Source organism: Amphibalanus amphitrite, unplaced genomic scaffold (genome assembly GCF_019059575.1).
Source record: "Amphibalanus amphitrite isolate SeventyFive unplaced genomic scaffold, NRLGWU_Aamphi_draft 000090F_arrow, whole genome shotgun sequence".
Classification (NCBI taxonomy): domain Eukaryota; kingdom Metazoa; phylum Arthropoda; class Thecostraca; order Balanomorpha; family Balanidae; genus Amphibalanus; species Amphibalanus amphitrite.
Genome location: NW_024881586.1, coordinates 302,332 through 323,827, shown reverse-complemented (window position 1 = coordinate 323,827; position 21,496 = coordinate 302,332). Strand labels below are relative to the sequence as shown.

General features: G+C 45.0%; 1 protein-coding gene across 2 annotated transcripts; it reads left to right on the top strand.

The window, feature by feature from the left end:
* Window positions 1-11,794: 11,794 nt before the first annotated feature.
* Window positions 11,795-14,565, top strand: LOC122380047. Of its 2 annotated transcripts, none has more exons than XM_043362804.1 (4): window positions 11,795-11,885; window positions 12,887-13,008; window positions 13,330-13,431; window positions 14,024-14,565. In XM_043362804.1, exons 2-4 carry the CDS (start codon window positions 12,901-12,903, stop codon window positions 14,123-14,125), a joined length of 312 nt encoding a protein of 103 aa, XP_043218739.1. In that variant the 5' UTR covers window positions 11,795-11,885; window positions 12,887-12,900; the 3' UTR covers window positions 14,126-14,565. The 2 variants fall into 2 exon arrangements, with proteins under 2 accessions (XP_043218739.1, XP_043218741.1); XM_043362806.1 differs by having other exon boundaries at window positions 11,796-11,885; window positions 13,333-13,431.
* Window positions 14,566-21,496: the final 6,931 nt, after the last annotated feature.

Here is a 21,496-nt window from a genome sequence, read left to right as displayed (position 1 = left end):
CCTGTACGCGTTTGTGTGTGTCATAAGCATAGCTAACTAGTTTTGTAAACACGGGCGCCACTTTCCTAAATTTATTGGTAGGGAGGGTTCTACTGGTTAATTATAGGGTTCCAAAGACATTCTTAACATGTACTTTCGCCATAGGGTTAATATTAAAATTATGAAAATATTGGTAAGGCTCGGGCCCTACCAAGCCTATTCAAAACGATACCCATTTATGTAAATACCTACGATGCATCACATCAACACGTCCGAATAAATGCACGAGCTGTTTGTCGTTGTCGCAAGCCGATAAAGTATTAAAAAAGCAGCATATCATTCAACTGAACTGCAACAAAAACAAAGGAGGATCTGTTTAATCTGTTTCTGTTTTACAGTGACTGCCTAAAACTAACATAATTTGTAAGATATCGTCAGTAGGTACTTACCTACTCAATTATAAATATTTGAATATGTACGCGTCAGTCAAAAGCCTGTCACAGAATGTCGAAGCACTAGTCTTTGCAAGTTGCCTTCCCGCCCTCATCTTGGAAACGGCACCGGCCATGTTTTGTCAGTCCTGAGTTGCAATGCTTACAGCCCTTTGACCTGTCAGAGTTTTCAGGTTGACTTGCAATTCGTCAATGAAGTTACAGTTATTTAGGTAAATGTCCCATCCTGTTGCTGAACACTTAACGTAAAAAAAAACAGGCGTATTGCTGTTGCAATTTTCGTCATATACCATGACGTGCTAATAGGTAGGACCATTTTTCACTGCTCATTAATGGCTTCAAAGCGTATCCAGAGTTTCGAAATTCAGCAGCCCAAGCTAAGGAGAGAAGTATTTTCCGAAAATCGCTGCTATGCAGCACAATCTCATTACTCAGCCAAAATGTCTCCCACTGGTAAATAGATTATAAGTAAATTATTTATACCAACGCCATTGAAACCCCCGCCAAGATCTGCTGTCTGTAAATATTGATTTGGTATCGTAAAACCTGTGCGTAAACTGATCGACACATGTCTGTCTGTGGTGGCTTTGCTTTTACAACGAAATCGTTTTTTTTCGCGGGCACGGTACCTAACGACAAAGGTAAAATGAAATAGGTGGGACCAGGGATCGCCTCGCCTTGCCACGAACCCTGCACCTTCGTGAGCTTAGCACTGTGATCAGTTCGTTGAGCACTGAGCACCGCTGTGAGCTCTGGCCACGAAACACGGAAGTAACTGATCACCGCGTCCCTGAGGCAGGCTTCTGTCTCGGCTGTTTCCACTTGCCCACTTCCATCACGCTGATACAGACCTGTCGGGGGGGGGGGGGCTGACGGGCGGCCGTCTAAGCCTGTAGCCTCTGTTAGCGGTACCGGTGCGGACCAGGGTGCGCCGCCCGTGGTAGCTCCAGAGGCGCAGCCGCGGCGGAGTACAGACCTGTTTGGCTCTCTGTGGTCTCCGAGACTCACATGATCGCGGAAAATCCGCCGCTGAGCCTCCGTTCTCGACAAAACCGCGACGGACTGTCAAATAATGCGCCGTGCAGGAAACTAATGCGAAATTGGATTTACGTATGTCAGTTCATGCACTTGGCTTACAAAACTTGAATAATTAATCACCAGGATCAATCATTCTATTTTCCTACATTTCTGTACGCTGTGTACATACAGTGATACAAATTGTTTTATCAAATAGGTAATGAACTCTTCTAAAAAAAAAATCGACTGCGATACCTATTTAAGCTATTTTTCTAAAGTGTACTTAGATTTAACCTCTGGTTGGACTCTTCAACCCGGCCGGGCCCGGGGGTACCTAATCCCAACCACCGCAGACCAGGGGGCGCTCACCCCCCCCCCCCCGTCTAGCTCCGTAAATTAGGGAGATACGGAAACAAAAAGCTGTACCATACAAAAGGTCTTAACGAGACTTTTTTAAAGCATCTAACATTTTTGACCTCGTGTCGATTTTAAAAGTCAGAGGTCAAAGTCAAAGACAAAAACCGACACATGTAAAATGATCTCAAATTAAGTGTTTATGGGACGGCAGGATGCATAAAACCGGCAAAAATGGGTGTACAAAAGAAGAAAAACTGAGGATTTCGATGATGTGCTCAAAATTCAAGTTCAAGGTCAAAGTCATGCTCAAAATTGACCTCAAACTTTGCGCTTTTCTGTATATATTGTATACCGTAAAGTGGGGCTATTTGAAACGGATTTTACAGTTTTTGGCCTCTACCTTTAAGACGGTTCATATTTCTTATAGCATGTAAATTGCAAAAAATGTAGTTCTCTGTGAGCTCTTTCATATAGGTGCATTTTGGTTCAGCTAGTAATAATGATTAAGGTTATTTTTTATGTTAAAGCCTGTTTCAAATAGCCCCATAGGGTGGGGCTATTTGAGACAGTTTTAGTTGCAAAGAAATTAAAGAAAATCGGTCACGCTAGAGATAATTTTTTAAACGCCATGCATTCGGAAATTGAATTTTGATCATTTTGGCAAAAATTGTTTTTTCAAAGACTGTTATATGACCTTTATATTCAATCTTTTCCTTTTTCGTAGAACACTTCATTTCGGTAGGGTATAAAATTGCATCACTATATGCTAAGGCTATCATAATATGATGTGACCCATAGCTTTAAAAATGACAGGATGATCATCAAGGACTATTTTAAAGTCATCGACAGTAAAATTTTGAAAGTAAGTTTTTGTATATAGCCCCGGTGACGTGAAAACAGATGTACCGAAAGTCGGTGGGGCTATTTGAGACAGTCTCGCTACCTTATGAAGCACACTGTAATGATTCAAACAAGGCAAAAGGTTTCCGCAAACATTTGAGTGAATGGTCTGCATGATTGTTTGTTCCATTGTACATCTCCATGCGAAGAAATAACAGAAAAATGTTAACCCTATTCCTGGCGGGCTCCGCCGGGACAAGAAACTGGCGGGGGGGGGGGCGATTCGGCCCCCCCTTCAGATCTCAAAAACTACACATCGCAGCGACAAACGGCGAAGGGCGTTTGATAGGTCGTTTAAAGATCTACAACTTTTACATAAAACATTTTCAGGTCAGGTCAATATTGAGGTCACCAGAGGTCATCAACGATAAAATGTTTTAGAATTAGTTACCTATATAACTTTTAAACTAAGAAACATAGAGACATAAAACCAATACATTTTTTGTTGCTCTCGCCGAGGCGATGCGAAATAAGCATGTAATGACCTTCACAGGTCAATTTGAAATTTGACCTGAGGTCAAGGTCAGGTCATTCATCAATGAGGTTGTGGGGTATGGTCATGCTGCATACCAAACGACGCGCCTTGACCAGGCGAGCAGTTTGGTACCACTTACAAGTCTTTAGCACCATCATGTCGTGATTTATTGACAGAAAAACGATTTATGACGTCACATGACCTCAGATGACCTTTGCCGGTGCCCCTGTCAATTAGCGGCACCAGGATCATCACCGATGAGATAATCTTCCATAATACTGAAAGAATTGGGTGGTTTTGGTGGTTTTGACTCGTTTACACGAAGCAGGAGGCGTTTCAATAATTTCCCATAGGCTTGCAATGTAAAGGTCACGAGTCTGGCCTGACCTCAGGTCACAGATATGAAAATTCTGAGATAAACAAATTGCACATACTGGTACCCCAACTAAAGCCTGAAGAGAAGAAATTGATCGGTCAAAAACTCTAGCTCTGGCGTGATTGCAAACTTTTCTGAGGTAGGGTCACCAAACCGCCTCACACAGCCGCTATCCGGGTTCAGAAGTGGCCAATACCCCAATTTTCGACAAATTTTAAAGCGTGATTTTCTCACATTTTCTGGTCGTAAATTGATCAGACTGTATAAAATCTCATCCAGAAAAAAATATTACTCATTCTGGCACAGATTGGTGGGCTCCCAAAGTACACCGTTTTGTTTTGCTCCGTGAGACCGAACTTGTGCTGCGATTTTCATGTAAATGTTGACGAGTCTCCTGTCATATTCTTTGCTTGAACATGCGTAAGTAAGATATCAGCTGAAAGGGGAAAATGTGCGGAATCCATTGGTAACAAAAGTGCATCTAAAAAACTTCCCACTCAGTTATTGTAAGCTAATTGTTGCACACTTGCACAAAGCAGAAGGGCTTGAGGATTTCAATATTTACATAGGCCTACCAAAAAACGCACAGCGTGCTTCACATCGAGACAACGTCCATAACATTTACCGTACAATTGTGATTCATTTGCTGAAAAAATTAGGTCGGCATCACACTGCCGGCAAAAGTTATTGCAGTTTTAGTGACGCTAGGTCGCCGCCCGGCCGACCCCGATCAGGTCGGCCGGGCGGCGGCCGTGCAGCTGACGTCCGTACGGTTCGGCAGCTGACCAATCAGCTGCGAGAGAGGAGCGCGGTCCGTCTAATCGCTCCCGGCAGTTGCTTGTGCTGAGGGGTGCTCGACGCTCGTGTCGATTGCATTTGTTGGTTGTCGATTGTCGATTGACTTGTGGGTATACTTTCTGGTGACCAATAAATGTACGTCGTCTTAAAGGGACCCTCCCACCTTCAAAAAAGTTAATGAATTGGCATGAAAGTGATGTCGCTCGGTTCAGAAAGAGCAAAAACGAATATCTACCAAATTTCATCGAAAAATATTCACCGGTTTTCAAGATATTAGACTTTTACTTTTGTTTACTTTTTGGGATCTCCGCTGTTCCTAGCGACTTTATTTGAAAGTGCGGCATTTGTTGCGCGCAAAGCAGCATATACCACCGCGTGCTACAAAACGTTTTAGTCAAACATTTAAAAATCGTTAGATATCTGCGCTGACGTCACACATTCAGAGGGGTATTCCTATGCATTAGCCCCTCTGAATCAAAATGCTGCAATTTTGAAATTCAATATTTCCGATTTAAGGCATTTCTCGATGTTGTGAGTGCCGAAACCGGTAATTGTGAGCCAGGGACCCCATTTTGGCTATCTCAACTCAAATCTAATGTTAACCCTCGCATGTGTAGGGGGGGGGGGTCGGATGGACCCCCCCCCCATGGTTTTTCGCGAATAACTCGCGTAAAAAGCGGCCGATCGCGACGAAACTTTCAGTACCCTCGCATTGATCAATTTTACAACTACCCTGAAAATTTCATGACCCTGACCCAAATGACCTTTGACCTGTGACCTCTTTTCCGAGACCATGTTTGGCCGGAATCGCGATTTCGCGTATGTCGGCTCGCACTAGCCGCGTGTTTGCAAGCTTTTCGTGGTTTCAAACGTTCCAACATGTGATTTGATGTTACTCCCGTGTGTGTCAAGGTCACCTGAAGGTCAGGTCAGGTCATTGACCTTTGGTGACCTCGGGTGACCTCGGGTCACTTTTTCGAGTTTTACATGTTTCTAGGCTAGTTTTTGGAGCTGAATTCGAATTTAGCAACCATTTGAACATTAACGAAGTAGTTTTGGTGCCTTCGTAACATGTTACGAAGCTGTCAGAGGCGGTTGACACGTACTACGAATACCCGTCACGACGCCTACTGGTTGACCTGACCTGACCTGACCCGACCTGGTCTAAATGCTTCAAGACATCATCTGTGATCAAAACTAACACGATATTCGTGATCAGCACCCCGAAAAACCCCTTAGCAGCCACACTTTACGACTTTCTAACAGGTCCCGATTTTCCCGACTTTGGGTCATTGACCTGACCTGGAAGGTCAACCAATGACCTAGGACCTTAAAATTGGGTATCATCGGCTTCCTCTCGTCACGGGCAACACGCTCGTTTTTTCCGCGAAGCTCTAGCTCGATCAGGGGCCAAACGGCAAGGGGGGGGGTCCAACCGACCCCCCCCCCCCCCCTACACATTAGAAGCTGGCAAACGCCGCACACATGCGAGGGTTAAGGTGGGAGGGTCCCTTTAACTGAATGTAGTCTGATCAAATTCAATAAAGCAAAAAGACATCCAGCCAACAGAACATCGTAAGAATGTCCGATATGGTTGATAACATTCAGAGTTTTGGGGAGCAGCCATCGACCAGAATGAACCTTATTGGCTTTTGTATGTAACATTTGCATTGCTTTTGGAAAGTTTCAGTCAGATATCTTCAGAAATGGCAATGTTATCGGCTTTTGCATTTTACCGTAGTCGGTTAGTCACAATTTTCGATATTGCAAAGGTAATTTCAGTACGTTCTTGACATCGAAAACCAAAACGAATAGCATCATCGTGTTCCAGAGCTCAAATTGCATCCGATGCACATCTTTTTTGTTGAGAATGTTCAACTTTAAAATTTGGCCTTTCTGACCTCGCCGTGACCTTACCTTCATTTGTCGAATGGAAATAGTTTCGAATCGGACGACCCAGATGACATCATTTTTAGATGCTTTTGCCGAAATGGACCATTAAGGATGTGTCGCATGACCTTAAAAATGTATACATTTCCTTCCATGACCTTTTCCATGACCTTTTGTGACCCATGACCTTTCCATGACCTTTTGTGACAAAGTTAGGTTTCGTTTGTCAGCTATTCCTATCAGAAGCCGTTTGAACTTTTAGTATTGAACGAGTAGTTTCGAAGACAGCAGGGAAGCTATGCAGAATCCCCTCCCGAGTCACCCACGTTATGGGATCTATACTAGTGGTGTCAATTTCAGAAAACGTATGTCCAAAGTCCGTCCAATGTCCAATGTTTACGTCGATTGTCCGTCCAAAAATGTCCAAGCCAGCCATTTGTCCAAAGATGTCCGACACCTACGCAATAGTTTACACTCAACACTGTTATTTAATTTGTTTTTCATGTACCGTTACAAGCTCAAAAGTGTTGATCATATCGAAAGCTGAGCTTACTAATAGCCAATCAATGTTAAACTCGACTACTTTTTAAAAATGTTGAAGTGTAGCATGCGATTGTCCAAAGTTGTCCAAAGCCTGCTGCCATTGTCCAACCGAATTCCGAATTGGACATTGGACAAAATCGGAATTCCGAAGATTCAAGTTCCGATTGACACCACTAATCTATACCCGTCATCCGCGGATTACGAGCGAAAATATTTTTTACGGCAATGATGTATCAGCATGGATGCTCATACGTTCCCATATGTGACCTTACGGTTGACTTCACATACAATAAAAATTGCTTGGCAAAATGTCAACTGGTTAACGAGTTATCGCATTTTGGCCACTTCCGAACTCAAATAGCGGCTGTGTGCGCCTCTGGTGACCTGACCTGAGGTCAGATCAACTCAAAATTTTCAGAAATGTTGCGTAAAACCCTTTTAGGAAAAGTCAGAAAATTTGAGCTTCCTAGCTCAAAGCGTTTGGGAGAAATAACCAAAAAACGTCAGGGGGCTCCTGAGGCCCCCCCCCCCGCCAGGAATAGGGTTAAACGGTTTTGATTTTGTGCCAATTTTCCTCGATCGCTGCATGCTGTATCAGTTGGCCGGTTACCCTACCACATCAAGTACTTGGATAGGCTCACCTAACAGTACGTTCATGTGTTAAGTAACATTCAATGGTGTTTTTTGGTCAACCAAGGTAAACATATGTTGATTGTCGACTGAGTCAGTGACTGATGAAGCACATTTTAAGCACATATTCATCAGAATAACTAGTTTGGTCACCAGCTTAAGGGTGATTATGTCACACTACGAACATGTAAATATTGCTTGCTGCTTGAAGTACCTACCATGAACCCACTGCACGTTTATGACCACGACCGATTCACCGGTGATGCTTATGTCGAACGTTCGATGCACTTCAGGTAGATGGCGGTAAGTCTTCTCGGGTGCATCGCATCACCGTTATCATCAGCTATTTGGCATATCCGTTGAGGTTTGACCAGGTGGGCATCATCGGGATTCTGAGACAATGGGTTACGCAATCGGCAGTACCGTTAACAATATATAATATTTTCATGAAAAATGTGCTTAGCCTATAAGCAAAAAGGTAGTAACGATGGATACAGTGGCGAAGCTGTTAAAACTTCAACTTTTTTAAGCTGCAGGTAGGGGTCCTTTTCGAGCAACTTAAATTGTGCGTTTTTCTGTATTTCGTATTTTATTGCAAATTTCTTTCAAAACTTTTCGAAATTTTCAAAAAGGTTATTCAGAGCATTCACTGTTCAATTTCACATTAGCCTAAGCAAAAATGACGAAAAAACATCAAACGGTTTTCATTTTACAGCGATTTTACTATACCATTACCTTACTGTCTCAAATAGCCCCACTGTCTCAAATAGCCCCACTTTACGGTACTAAATTCCAAATGTTTTGAAATGTTTGGAGGCTTATCAGGCCCTTATTTTGTTTCATCTTACGATACAAGGCTGCTACAGTACAAGGTCAAGGTCACGAAAGTGTCCTTTCTAGAGGCTATTTCACTGACTTAAGTTATTCATAATAATTAAGACAACTTTGCCATTCCGAGGCTCTAAATGCACACTTCGAGAAAAATAGATACCAGTTTCGTGATCAGCCGCTACGAATCTACATATAGGTACGGCCTCTCATGTGGCAAAGCCCAGAAAAGGTCATTCGAGGCCAATCTCAGTTGATGCATCCAAAATCTTTATCTAGGCCCTTTCCGCTTAACAGAGCTGTCTCCCCATAAAGGGCCACTATGGACAACGGCACAATACTTTAACAGCGTCATCTCTTTGTAGACAGCTGGGGCTGAAAAATCCCGCCGGTACGACAGCCGGTACGTTGTGAAGCGCCATAGACAACACAAGAAAACGGAGGCAGCGGCGACGGCGTCGTCGGTCGCGCGGTAGCCGGGGACCGGCGTGGCCTTGGCCGCTGCCGGAGTAGGAACTGGCTGACTGGGACGGGGGACGTCACATCTGGGCCGTAACTGGGGCGAGTTCCATGACCACCGGACCCAAAGGCTTGGTAGGATCGTTGATAATTGGTACATACTACTGAAGCAAAGAAATTTTGAAGGCCAATTTCTTTCTCTTCAATTCTAACCTCATTTTCAAAATTATTTTTGTGCCTACGAAGGCGATAAGAAAATGGCGAATAAAATTGTGGCACATACTGTTTCAAGATGACTTGTGAGAAATTGGTGACAGCTAGACATCGCGTATAGGTGACAGCTTTTCAGCTTTTTCACCTCTGCCGGTAGCTCTCGTCAATATTTGCCGGTGGGGGGGGGGGGGGGGCGAAAAACGCCCCCCCCCCCCACCGGGCCCGCGAGGGTTAATGACAATGATGTCTAGTTAATCAGATGTACTTCTTTGGGATAATCGCGAGGGATAAGGCATTAAAACACACTCCTTCTGGCTTCTGCGTTAAAAATTTGGCATAATGCTGTGTGCCATAATGGCATGATGTCTAGTTTATCATATTGCACTTTTTGTCGAGACAAAGTAAATTATTAATTTCGTGACGCATTACTCATAGACTGCCCAGGCAATGCAGTGGTCAAAAATTGTATGTGACATATGTACATTGTACATACAATACATACATACAAGCCTTCGCTTATTGCTGCTACACATAGTCGTGGATCAAGGGCTTCATCTTGATGGACAGTCGTGGATATCGCGTGTCTTTGTGCTGTGATTTTTAGTGCATTCCTTCTGTCGAGCTATTTTCGGTCTTGTAGAACTATCTTTTCTTGCAGTGGGACTGGGGCTTTATAAAGCCGTTACGATAGAGCGAGTTTAAAACTGGCTACTGGCTAGGTTATCCCGCGCCCTGCTGGGGGGGGGGGGGGTGTTTGAACACCCCCCTTGTGGTTTTTCGCGAATACGCCGCCGTTTTTGGTATACCTTATCGTACATCAATTCTACACATGTTGTGAAAATTTCAGACCAAGGTCATTCAAGGTCAGGTCACCAGGTCACTTGAAGTGACCTCACCTCATCAAAAGTTTCAATGTCTGTCATAGCTACACTGAGTGACCGATCGCTTTGAAACTTTCAGCGATTGCTAAGAGCAATAGCATGTACAAAATGTATATCTCAGAATTTTGATATCGATGACCTAAGGTCAGGTCAATTTTGCGACCTCCCCATTATAAGTCAATGGGAGAAAATTGAAATGCGCCTCTTTTGGACAAAAGACATTATAAACACTCCCAAACACCGAATTACAAGTGGTTTAGACACACTGAACATGAAAATGGTGTCCGTGACCCTTGTTTATGCCCTGAGGTCATCTTAGGTCACGAATGGTATCTAACAGTTTTTCGCAAATAACTTTTGATAGAGGCATGCTACAGCGATGAAAACGCCTTAGATGTGTTCAGCTCGACGATACGGATCGACTGATATGCAACATGACCCTTTCCGGTCAGGTCATGACCTTGACCTGAGGTCAAATTTTCAAGTTGACCTTTCAAGGTCAAATTATAGTTCATTCGATGCGTCTTGACGAGAGGAACACAATGCCGGTAAAAGTAAGCTCGTACAAGGCTTGGGTCAAAAGTTATTGCAGAAAAACTGTTTCCGAAAAAATGGCTTTTTTGCAGTTTTTGCCCCCTGCAGGCAAAACCGTTGACGTTAGGTCAAATCTGAGAGAATTACTCAGAAAGCGCTTTAATAGGGCTATCGAATGCGCTTTTCCGCGGCGCTGTAGCTCTATTGGTTCTCGAGTTATGCTTTGGCTTCTTGGAAATTTTCGACATTCGACCTGAAAATCGGCGAAATTTTGCCTTCAATGACCTCTAGTGACCTGACCTTTGACCTGACCAAAAAATTGACCGAAGTGATTTCGTCATTATTTTTGACGCTCTTTCGAACGCCGCCTTCCGCGTATCGCTACGTGGCCCACGAGCCGAGTTACAAGGGGGGGGGGTGTTCAAACACCCCCCCCCCCCCCAGCAGGGCGTGGAAATCCAGGACCCCCAGCCGGGCGCGGGTTATATAAGCACTACGTCCGTTGGCACATATGAAGCTGAAATACCAGCCAGTTAAATGTACTCTCACATGTAATAGCTTTTCGTCTTGTCTATCCAGTTATGTAACAATAGTTCACCAATCAGGTTTATAGCGAGTAACGACTACTAACGAATTTGTCAGCACTTACGCATCGAATAGCTAACAGACAAACATCTCAATTATGAAAACCTCTCCCTAGTATAAACGTTTTGTTTCCATCCTTCTTATGTAGATTCACTATCTCGCGAGTATGTAGCGAAAACAGGAACACGAGAACAGTCAAAAGCTAGTCCAAATCGTCCAAATGTGTTATGCATGAACATCTTTTAGGAGTCTGCTGCATGCATCTTTTCTAGAGAAAGATCGACGGTCGCCGCTCAATCAGGAAGATAACCAAATATAACTTAGTGACGAGTGTAGGTATAAGTGTTTGAAAAACGAGTCTGAAAAGTGAATAGGATGTGACAACTGACAACTGACATGCTTGCTTTAATTTATCAGCCATCAGCCGTTCTTTTTTAAACCATGTGCCTGTTTTAAACCATACAGCGCGGTGGTAAGACCCAGCACCAGCTCGCTGATGACCTCTCTCGTCTGGCCTCGTTACCATCTGAGCACCATGGGTGCAGGAAAGTCAGCATTGCTCGTGCAACAGCGGATCAGGTCTATTGCTGAGCGGTGGCGGAAATTACAACGAAGTACCGACCGACCGCAGGCCGGCTTATCTCCTACTTATCTCAGAGAGTTAGCCGTGACCTTGAGTCGTTAGACGTTAATTTACATCACGATTTTTTGTCAGAGTAAGCATTGGCAATTATCGTATAGTGCCTCAACTGATTCTGCGTGTCTCTGGCGAACTGGAGGACCGTTTGACCCTGACCTGTCTCTCGTAGTGTTTCCCTGTTCTGTAATCTGCATCCTCTGGATCAGAGCTGGTTTTCCTCAGCTGTTGGTCGACTGTTCTGCTGTTATAAGGCGGGTTTGCACTCCGTTTGCTCAGACCGTGGTCACTGCCGCCCGCCGCCCGCCGTTCGCTGCTCTCTCGACAGCCCGTGAGTATACCGGTCCGGCAAGTTTGGGATGACTTCAGGCATAAGAAAAGGCGTGTGCAAATGACGTTATATCAGCTGAAAATGGAATAAAGTGGCGATGAATATCTTAAAAAAGTGTCGAGATTTCAAGATTCCTGAAGATCAGTGTGGGCAAGATCTGATTTGTGTGCCGGAAGACAAGTGTGAAAAATGACCGAGTGACGAATGTGTGAAACGACAACGCGAGATTTCACATCAAGAATGCGTAAAAAATAAAAATTGTGCTTCTTACCGGATTCGTGGAAGCTTACATCCTGGTGGCAGCTCCTACTCCGTCGGATTTGGGAGAATTCTCGGAAGATATGGTCACTGGCCCGCTGCGCCTTCCTTGTTAGAAGATCGTCTGCTATCAGGGGAGACGTCAGACAGGCCGGTCTTAGCCGCACAAATCTCAGTGCACAAATGTGTCTAAGTAAGCGGCACAGAGTTTCATTTTAGCCCCGCCGAACTGAGCTATAGGGAGTGTCAGTCCGGCAGAGCTATCAACATGGAGTGATATCCTGAAGAAAAAGTCAGCATGAAGCGGCAGCGTGGTCCGATCAAACTACAGTGAACGTCAGTACAGACAGACAATCGGAGAAACAAAGAGCGACAGCGCATTCGACCTTACTAATTGGAGAACGATAGTGTGAGCCAACTTATCAACTTGTTGGCAATGGACTATAAACCGTCTACCCAGCAACTTCGCTAATGTCTACTGTCTGGACCGTTGAAAAGAAAATGATAAAACTTGCGTGAGAAAATGACATTTTTATTGAAAATGGAGCCCTGATGATGGGCTGCTGTTTGTTGTGCTTCGTTCTGCAGCCCTGCAAATTTTGAGGCGAGTTAAATTTTTTGAATACCCAAATGGTAAAACCTGGACTTAACAAGATAATAATAAATATTAATAGTATTATATAGGTAGGTACTAAGAATATTGGATGTTAAGTTAATCACCGAAATTTTCTTTCTGTTCACAGGCCTCAAATTAACCATGAAGTCGACCCTGGTACTGCTGACGCTGGTGGCAATGGCTGTGGCCAGACCTCAGTTCGGTAATTTCGGCAATAACTTCGGCAGCAACTTCGGCGGCTTCGGCAGGGTAAGAACCTTCAGCTCGGCTAGGTGACATCGCTTCGTTTTTCCTTGCTAGTTGAATAAAGGGCGGTGACGGGCATCATGCAGATGCTTTTGTGACAGTAACCTTTTCTGCGTGCATTTTATTTATTTATTCATTTATTTTTCTTTTATTTATGTACTTATTTATCAAATTAATGCCGTCTGTATTGGGCTCATGCAGCGGCTATTGACTGCAAGTGGCGTCTGTTAGTTTATAAAAAGTAAATCTGGTCGCCTACTGACTATTTGCCACCCGTATTTATCTATATCATGCATGCGACGTAACCCCACATTTGTCTGCCAGCAGCAACAGGGCGGAGCTCAGAGCCAGGTATCCGGCCTGAATTTCGGCAACCAGGGAGACCTCTCACTGACCGGTGGTCAGGCTCTGGCCAGTTCAAATCAGGTACGTAAGAAGGTGTTGCAAGCTTGATTCATGAATTGAAAATGAATTAGGACGTTGGCTCCGACCACATTCTCGATACATATTTTCTTAGAACATGAGATGTTGTTGGCCCCTATATTGGTGCAACCTTACCGGATCTTGACCCGACTCTGAGCTTAACCCGACCTTGAAACTTGATATGATATATGACATTTACTTTATCTTACCTTAATCTGAGCATAAATATAATAATACAAGCTATATCGAGCGTTCCATTCTTTGACTCATGACATAGGAATTCAGAACCATTCGCAGTGGAATATTCGTAACAGCTCAGATTGATAATGAACTTTGCACAGATATGATTTAATAACTTATAATTAGATATCTAAAACGAACAGCTGCATTCCTTTTTTCTGATATTCAACTAAGATATTTCACAAAACTAGGTCATCATCACTGTAAAGTGTGGTAATGGTAGGCAGCAATTTGCCCAACAAAGTACATCTTAGTAGATATTCAACTATTGGGCAGATTATATGTATATGTAAAAAAAAAAACTTTAGAGCGAATTAGGAATATTGTTACCCTAAGTTTTTTTTCTTTTTCACAGGTAGGCTTTAATGGCATCAACGTCGGCTTGGACCAATCGTTTGCCGTCCAGCACAGCTCCCGAGTCCCGGGCATTCCCGGCTTTGGAAGGTTCACCGGATAGACTGAATGCGTCAACAGAGTGGAAGCAGTGCTACTGGGGGTCGCTGCGCATCAGGGCGTCTCTACAGTGAGCCTAGAGTGTTGTCAAAGAAAGCCAAAAAGACGTCACAGATCTTCGACCGTGTGTGTTGTCACGTTGTCCAGTGTGCATTGTCTGTGACAAAATGCCATAGCAGCGTTGCTATGTTTTTACGTGAATCGTGAGCCACGATGTCCAAATCTTCAAGACATAAATGGTATTGCAATGCAATGTGGAATTCAAGCCGGTTGTGTTTACTGTCGACTTCTATTCTTTCTTGCCGATGTCGAAACCTAAAGCTTGACAAGAGTGCCTTTTCACTTGCCGCCAGCGAAACCAATCCATTGCTACACCGCCGTTTGTGTGAGGAACCGTGTTTAAAGTTGTCATATTAATGTCAAGCTAATACAATCGTCCATGACTATGAGGCTTTAGATTGCAGTTTTCAAGTGCCGAGCGGAGCACGCTTCGCCGCATAATAAACTCAGAAGTGGGACGCATTCTAAAAATAATTTTTACAGTTGATTTCATTGTTATAAGACACCTAAGCCACTTACGTTATTTCCTTTGCCCTTTCGTTGAAGCTAGACTGAAAACGGTACCCCCCCCCCCCCCCCACACACACACACAAACAAACCCACGTCAGTCTTTTGCTGTGTCTGTGGGCAAACATCGAAGGCATTTGTGCAAGCTAAATTGCATTCCCATCGCTTCATTCACTGAGGCAAAACTGCCCATTTGGCGAGCCGCCACCAGGGTCTATGTCACGTATGACCTCCAAAGTTCTTCCTTTGATGCAAGTAAGCCGGAGTGTCAACATCGCTCGCCTGTGTCAACTGGATGCCAGGAGCAAATGAAAGGACAGGCCGGGACAGGCTGTTTGCCTGCCCCCGGTTTTGGAGTTGGCTTTTGACGTGATGCAGCATGGTGTGCTGCCAAATGAACGTCGCACCTCCATTACGCTAAATGGGTAAGGCTAGTGAGCAGCTTCGCACTGCCGCTGTCTGGCGACGTTCATGCTGCTTCTGACTTCAGACACCACAGTCTGTCGGATGTGAACAGTCGCTGACATCTTGGCCTTAGCTTGTTCATCTGCGTAAAGAAGATCCGAACTCCGCCTGAGGGCGCTGGTTCAGTATGTGGGACCACTCCCGTCTGCTGAGCAGGGCTCTGCTGCTGATCTCAGTGCTGACGCTCAGCGGTCTGCACAGAGAGTGGGACCAGCAGCCCTCCTGCTGGAGCCTCGGTCTGCTGCTCACCGCCACCGTGTCAGTCGCCTGCGCGGTCAGCACCTCGGCCTTCATCGTCACCGTCGCCACGGTATGGGAGTTTCTGTACAGCCTGACCATGTTTTTCACCCAGCTGCACGCGATGCTAGTACTGGCATACCTCGTCTGCAGACGACGCCAGCTGCTGGACCTGGTGAGACGGATCGCTGACCTGGACCGCGCCACCTCCGCGTGGCGCCGGCCGAACGACCACTGCGAGCTGCAGCGGAAGGCGGCGCTTCTCTGCGCCGTAACGTTCACGGCGATGTTTGTCTGGCTGGGGGTGACCCTCACCAAGGAGCTGACCCACCCCAACTACATCCTATCGGCGCGACTGCCGGATGCGATGCTGACACCCGCCTGGTACCCGGTGGTGATGGTTCTGCAGAGCTTCTTCTGTATGTGCACACTGTCCCTGCAGGTGTTCTTCGAGGTGCTGCTGCTGGGGATGGCGGACTCGGTGACGGCTTTCACGGAGCGACTCGGCACTTTCTGTCAGCGGCAGATCAGCGACCAGCACAGCCCGGAGGGAAGCGTAACCGACTGGAAGGACGAGGGCGGCGACAACAGCGACCCAACGCCTCTCCCAGCCTACGGAGAAAAACTCAATCCGAATACAAACAAACTCACGCTTGTGTTCAACCCTGAGAAGCATTTCAACCATGACATCCAGTCGTCTGAACTCATGGTTCGCAACCTCGGCGAAGGCGAAACCTCGACCAAGCCTGGTGCACCCATCGCCTGGACCATCGGCAGCTCTTCGTCTAATCGCGACCACCTGGCATCCAATATCCCAACCGAATGCCACTTCACGGAGGCTCCTGGTGCGCGTCCGACTACCGTCGGGGACCTGGAAACCCGTCTGGACCTTCTGACGTCCCTGTTTGACTCTGTACGCCGTCTGGCTGACGACAATGCCGAGTTCTGTTCGCTGCCGACTCTCAGTCTGTACAGCTCGGTGGCCGCTGGATTGCTTCTGGGCAGCTACGTCAACATCGTTCTCTACGGCGAAGGCTCGGTGTCCGAAGTGGCCGTCGGATTTAGTGTGTTTGAGGTAAGTGGTGGACGTAGCCCGAGCAGTAACGTCTCAACCCAAGGTTTGAGGTTCAGAGGTTCATCGAATACCCGGGGAATGCTTTATTGTTGCTTCAAATCGTTGATAGCTACTTTTTCCTGTCAGAGACCGTTTCCAACACCCCTCGGTTCGACCAGCTGACGCCGACGGCCCTCGGCTCGTTCTCAGGCGTCCATGGTGCTGCGCCTGCTGATCGTCAGCTGCGCCGGCACCCGGCTGATCCAGCAGGGCCGCCAGCTGCACGACCAGCTGGCAGCTGTCAGCTGGCGCCGCCCGGTCTCGGCGCGCGCGCGCTTCAGCCTTCAGCAGCTGCTGGAGCGGAGCCGTGAGCCGGCCTCGCTGCACGGCTGGGAGCTGCTCACCGTGCAGAAGGACGCCATGCTGTCTCTCTTCGGCTTTGTTCTCACCTACATCGTGATTCTGATTCAGATGCAGGTGCGCTAGCGGGTGATACACGCCGCCGCTGGTATCGAGGTTCGATCGTAGGGACGAGCAATGTTTTGGCACGTGATAGATAGAGAATCCATCTCATTTAGCAAAAAGCTCAGCCCACGTGACGATAAACAGCAGACATCATTCCAAAGGTCGTGAAATGAGCGCATCATATGCACCTACTTTTATGGCTGTTAGATAATTCAGGCAAAATAAATTCTCGAAAAATTGTTGGTAAGCTTTATGATATTTATATCATCGTTCAAGGCGTGCATACATATACCGTTGATAATGCACACCGTTTCACCATTTGACGGCAAACTAAAAGTTTTTGTCCTTTTGCCTCTCTCACGGAGCGGGCCAAATGCATGTCTTTTCCTTTCCTCATGCGGCGGCTCACCAAGGCGATGCCTACAAAACCTCGATGACGGTCCGCCAAAAAGCAAAAGTATGCATAGACTAACTCGTCAAAAGAATTACCTATAGTAAATTGTCATTTGTGCCACCAAACTTTGGAAATGTGGCAGGCCTCGTCATCATGAAGATGGCCAGCGTGGGCGGTAGCGTATTGTGTGTCACCTGGCCCTGCTGGACACATGTTAGTGTATGCGATGTCGTGCACAGCATCGAAGCGCCAAGGCGTAGGCAAATATTTACTTTGGTCATGTGCGGCGTATGCCGACCCATTGCGAAAAGTGCACTGCGCCGCACGTCGTTTGCCTGAGCTTGTCCTGTGCCTCTGCTCTTTGCACTAGAAAATCCATAGAGAGCGACAATGGACAACCGACCTGAAAGTTACTGGGAGGGGGCGGAATTTATTGATTTTAGTTATTCTATTTATTTATTCGATGCCATAGAACAACAGGCGAATTGACGTCCAGTAGCAGTCCATAGCAGTTATACGTTCGGAGCAGTGTAAACGTTGCATTTAGTCTTTCGTCTCTTACATATACAATACCTCGATACTCGTATACCAACCATAACTCTCACACAGTCATACAGTATACATGCATATCACATTAAATACAGTCACGCAGTACACAGGGGCCGTATTCACGTCGATCATTTTCGTAAGAATTTTCTCTTAAGTTTACTTCTTAAGATTTTTTTTTTAATTCAAGTGAACTCTGTCGATAAAAACTTAAGAAGTGTCGATGTGAATACCAAATTATACTTACGAAAGAAAATGGACTTACGAAGTCGACGGGAATACGGTCCCAGGACTCACATGTTTTGTATATGTCGTCTTACTTTAGCCCGAACATCCCGCATTGAGTCGTGAAACAAATCCAAATCTGTTATCTCGAACATATATTCATTTATGATAGTGGGTGCCCTAACAAAAAGCGAACTTTTCATAGTGTCGACTCGCGTAAATGGTACATTCATGACACCACGAGCTCCTTCAATCCTCCTTGCAATTCTAGTGGAGCAGCATACTACATCGGAAACCGTGCCAATAGCCCAGCCAGCAATTCGCTTGGGCTGAACTGTGGCAAACGTCGGGCAGCTTGGGCTTAGCTTGGGTTTGCCCAATTTGATCAAAACCAATGCATTTTTTACTAGGGCTGAGCTGGGGCATGCCGCAGCTATGCCCACGTGCGGATAGCAGTAGCTCAGCCCGACATCTGCCCGCGCATCCAAAACAGGCTTAACTTGGGCGGAGCGCGGGCTGATCAAGCTGGCTGTGTCTTTCGGCTAACTGGAGTAAAGCCGGAGCTTAGCCATACTTGTTCGGCTGTTCGCGCATGCGCAGTTCTGCGCCAATCATGTGCAGTGTTTGTGAGTCTGTGCGCTGTGCGACGAAACGACACACCGGTGTTGGGGCATTTGGTGGTTGATGTTTGGGCGCGTGTGACAGCGCGAAGAAGGGATAGTGCTCACTGCTGTTATCAAGTGGACTGGCATGAAGTTTTACGGTAGGTAAGTGTATTGAATGGTGCGCTTGATCGTATGTAAACGTCATGATTTTGACTGAGTTTCACGCCATCAAACATGAAGCTGAATAGCTGTTCAGCCTGGCGACTTATACCCTCGCTCAGAAAAGCCGCATTCCGTGCCTTTATATCTTTGTGAAATACCAGCACTTCTGAACCAGGAAAATGAAATACTTATTATTACATAGACGTATTGATATAAATGGGAAAGGCAATGGGAACGTGTTGTTTTTATATTAAAATTTTTATATTAAAATTATATTAAACCAATTTTAATATAAAAACAACACGTTCCCATTGCCTTTCCCATTTATATCAAAATGAAATACAAAACACAATTATTTATTTACTTATCACCGAGCACGCTCATTCTCTGTCCGCGTTGAAAATCGAATGATCATTTTATACGGATCAATGAGAAGTGCTTTTACAGTATTAATGCAACAATGAGTTATTTTCAAGCAAACATGCAATGTAAATTAAACCAATTAATTTTTTTCAGGTACGTACCATTAGAGCAAATGGTTAAAAAAAAAATGGAATAGTTATACAAACCAGGACCGGGTGGACGCCGCAGTCGCCCTCGCCAAGTGGTTTAGCGGAAACTGCCTGCTTATAATTAAGTAGGTATTCCTACCTACATACTAGTACATGTGAGTCGACGACACCTTTGTAGGTATAGTCTTCCACAAACATAATATCGTATTGATGGCGTCTTTTCTCTAATTCAGTTACGTTAAACATTTAGAGCAAGCGAGAGTAATCAATATCGGATGGTATCGCGCTTTGATTTGCATAAAAGTATAGCCATCTGAGAAAGTGATACTGTATCTTTTTACTCTATCTAAGTGCGATTTTGCCGCACCACCCCATATGACGCAACAATATTTTAATATCGCACGAACATTTCCATAGAATGCGGTCAAAATTGACTTCCAGTTTACCATGCCAATAGACGGAATAATTGTAAAAAAGCATTTGCTTTGACACGAGCCTTCGTTTGGCGTTCATGTATCCGCGGCGTTCATTGTCTCAATAGATTATCGGTTGGGAGCCCCTCGATTAGTGTGAGGTGGCATGATAAATAGGTTTATTTATTTTCCAGCCTACCATTTGATGAGACTACCTTGGTATCTGCAAGTAAAAAAAAAAACGTCATGTGGTGCTCAACACGCATACTACAAGCTGCAAGACTTCAGCTGTAATGTAGCGGCAAACCACGGTGGTTTCAGCCGACCCCCACCGGACACGATTTGGTAGCCGAGGTCTGTGACGTCAGCCGGGCGTGAAGTTTTCCCTTCACCATAGGCTTCACACACAAACCGGCCGAAGTTCATGCCAGGATAGCCCGGCTTGAAAGTGCAAAAATGATTAAATTTTGCCCTCAATAGATTCATTGCTTCATTTTATAACTAAAAACGTCCGTTATTAGGACTCAATGAAGGTAAAAAGTACTCAAAATCGAAGTTTAAGAAAATGCTGTCCGAGCACAATCTGGTAGCATCACGTGACCTCTTTTAAGCAGAATGTATATAATTCAAGGATGTTATTACACGATTGCTGCCTAAAACATCATAAATAATACGCTTGTAACATTTATTGCTTCTGTTTAAGTCATAACATTGCAAAACGCAAAGTTTATCATGGTAGTCACGTGACCAAAGGTATAGCAGGGGTTGGGACAAGCACTCAAAGGATTTCAAGTTTTTTAATTAAATTATATAAGTTTCATGATGAAATTGATAGAATGTATTTTTTCCTAATGAAATACAAATTTTCGTATGTAAAATATTTTCCTTATGGGCGAAATTCTCCATATAAGAAATGTCAGTGACGTCACCAGGGCTTTACTTGGGCTTTACTCAAAACATCGGACCTACCTGTTTCTTATAGGTATCTTGGTTTCAGCTACCTGCTCCGTATGTGTATCAATGTGTAACCTCAAAAACGTTTGGCTACCGTGGGCCGCAGTAGACTTGTAACATCAGTTAGCATATAATAACCATGAGAATTGCAAATATCACCGAATCAGTCCTTGACTGAACTATCGAGCTTTTCACATTGCAGCTGGATTGCCTTGGCCAGGGCTGCGTTGTGCAGTAGTTCTTTAATCAGTGCGCAAACACATATGGCGAGACCGGTTTGAGAAGATAAAAATCGGCGTTGTTTGGTGGATTTTCCACTTGAGCGCTTCTTCGCCAAACCTACTGCAGCGAAAGGTGTACCTACCTATTGACATTCAGCTCAGCACACTGCACTGCGCGGCCTATAACGCTGCACATACTGTTTTTGGAATGATTACTGAGTAATTTTAGTCGTTAAGTATGTAGAGCCGCATTGGTTTGCAATGGTACATACATACAATGGTGGCATAGGTACATTTGTTTTAATCAAAAGCCTTCCAGCTACTCCTTTAGGCTCGCACAAGCCCAATGAATACTATTTTTGTGAATTGATTTACAATTTTTACGAATAAACTTGCTTTCAAATTTTTACAGAGCGAGCGAAGCGAGCGAGGTCTTTCGTAGATTAACGGAAATTTCTGAGTTATGAGCGGCTGGCCGTGCGGACGCTTTTACGAGGCTTATATCTCAGCAACCAATTGACCGATTTACATGCGGTAATTTTTGTAGGGTAGCTT

What these genes read in the sequence shown, in the direction of transcription:
- LOC122380047 (XM_043362804.1), top strand. Translation starts at nt 12,901, where the DNA reads ATGAAGTCGACCCTGGTACTGCTGACGCTGGTGGCAATGGCTGTGGCC. An exon ending in ACTTCGGCGGCTTCGGCAGG is followed by an intron (nt 13,009 to 13,329) that starts GTAAGAACCTTC and finishes TTTGTCTGCCAG; the next exon opens with CAGCAACAGGGCGGAGCTCA. An exon ending in CTCTGGCCAGTTCAAATCAG is followed by an intron (nt 13,432 to 14,023) that starts GTACGTAAGAAG and finishes TCTTTTTCACAG; the next exon opens with GTAGGCTTTAATGGCATCAA.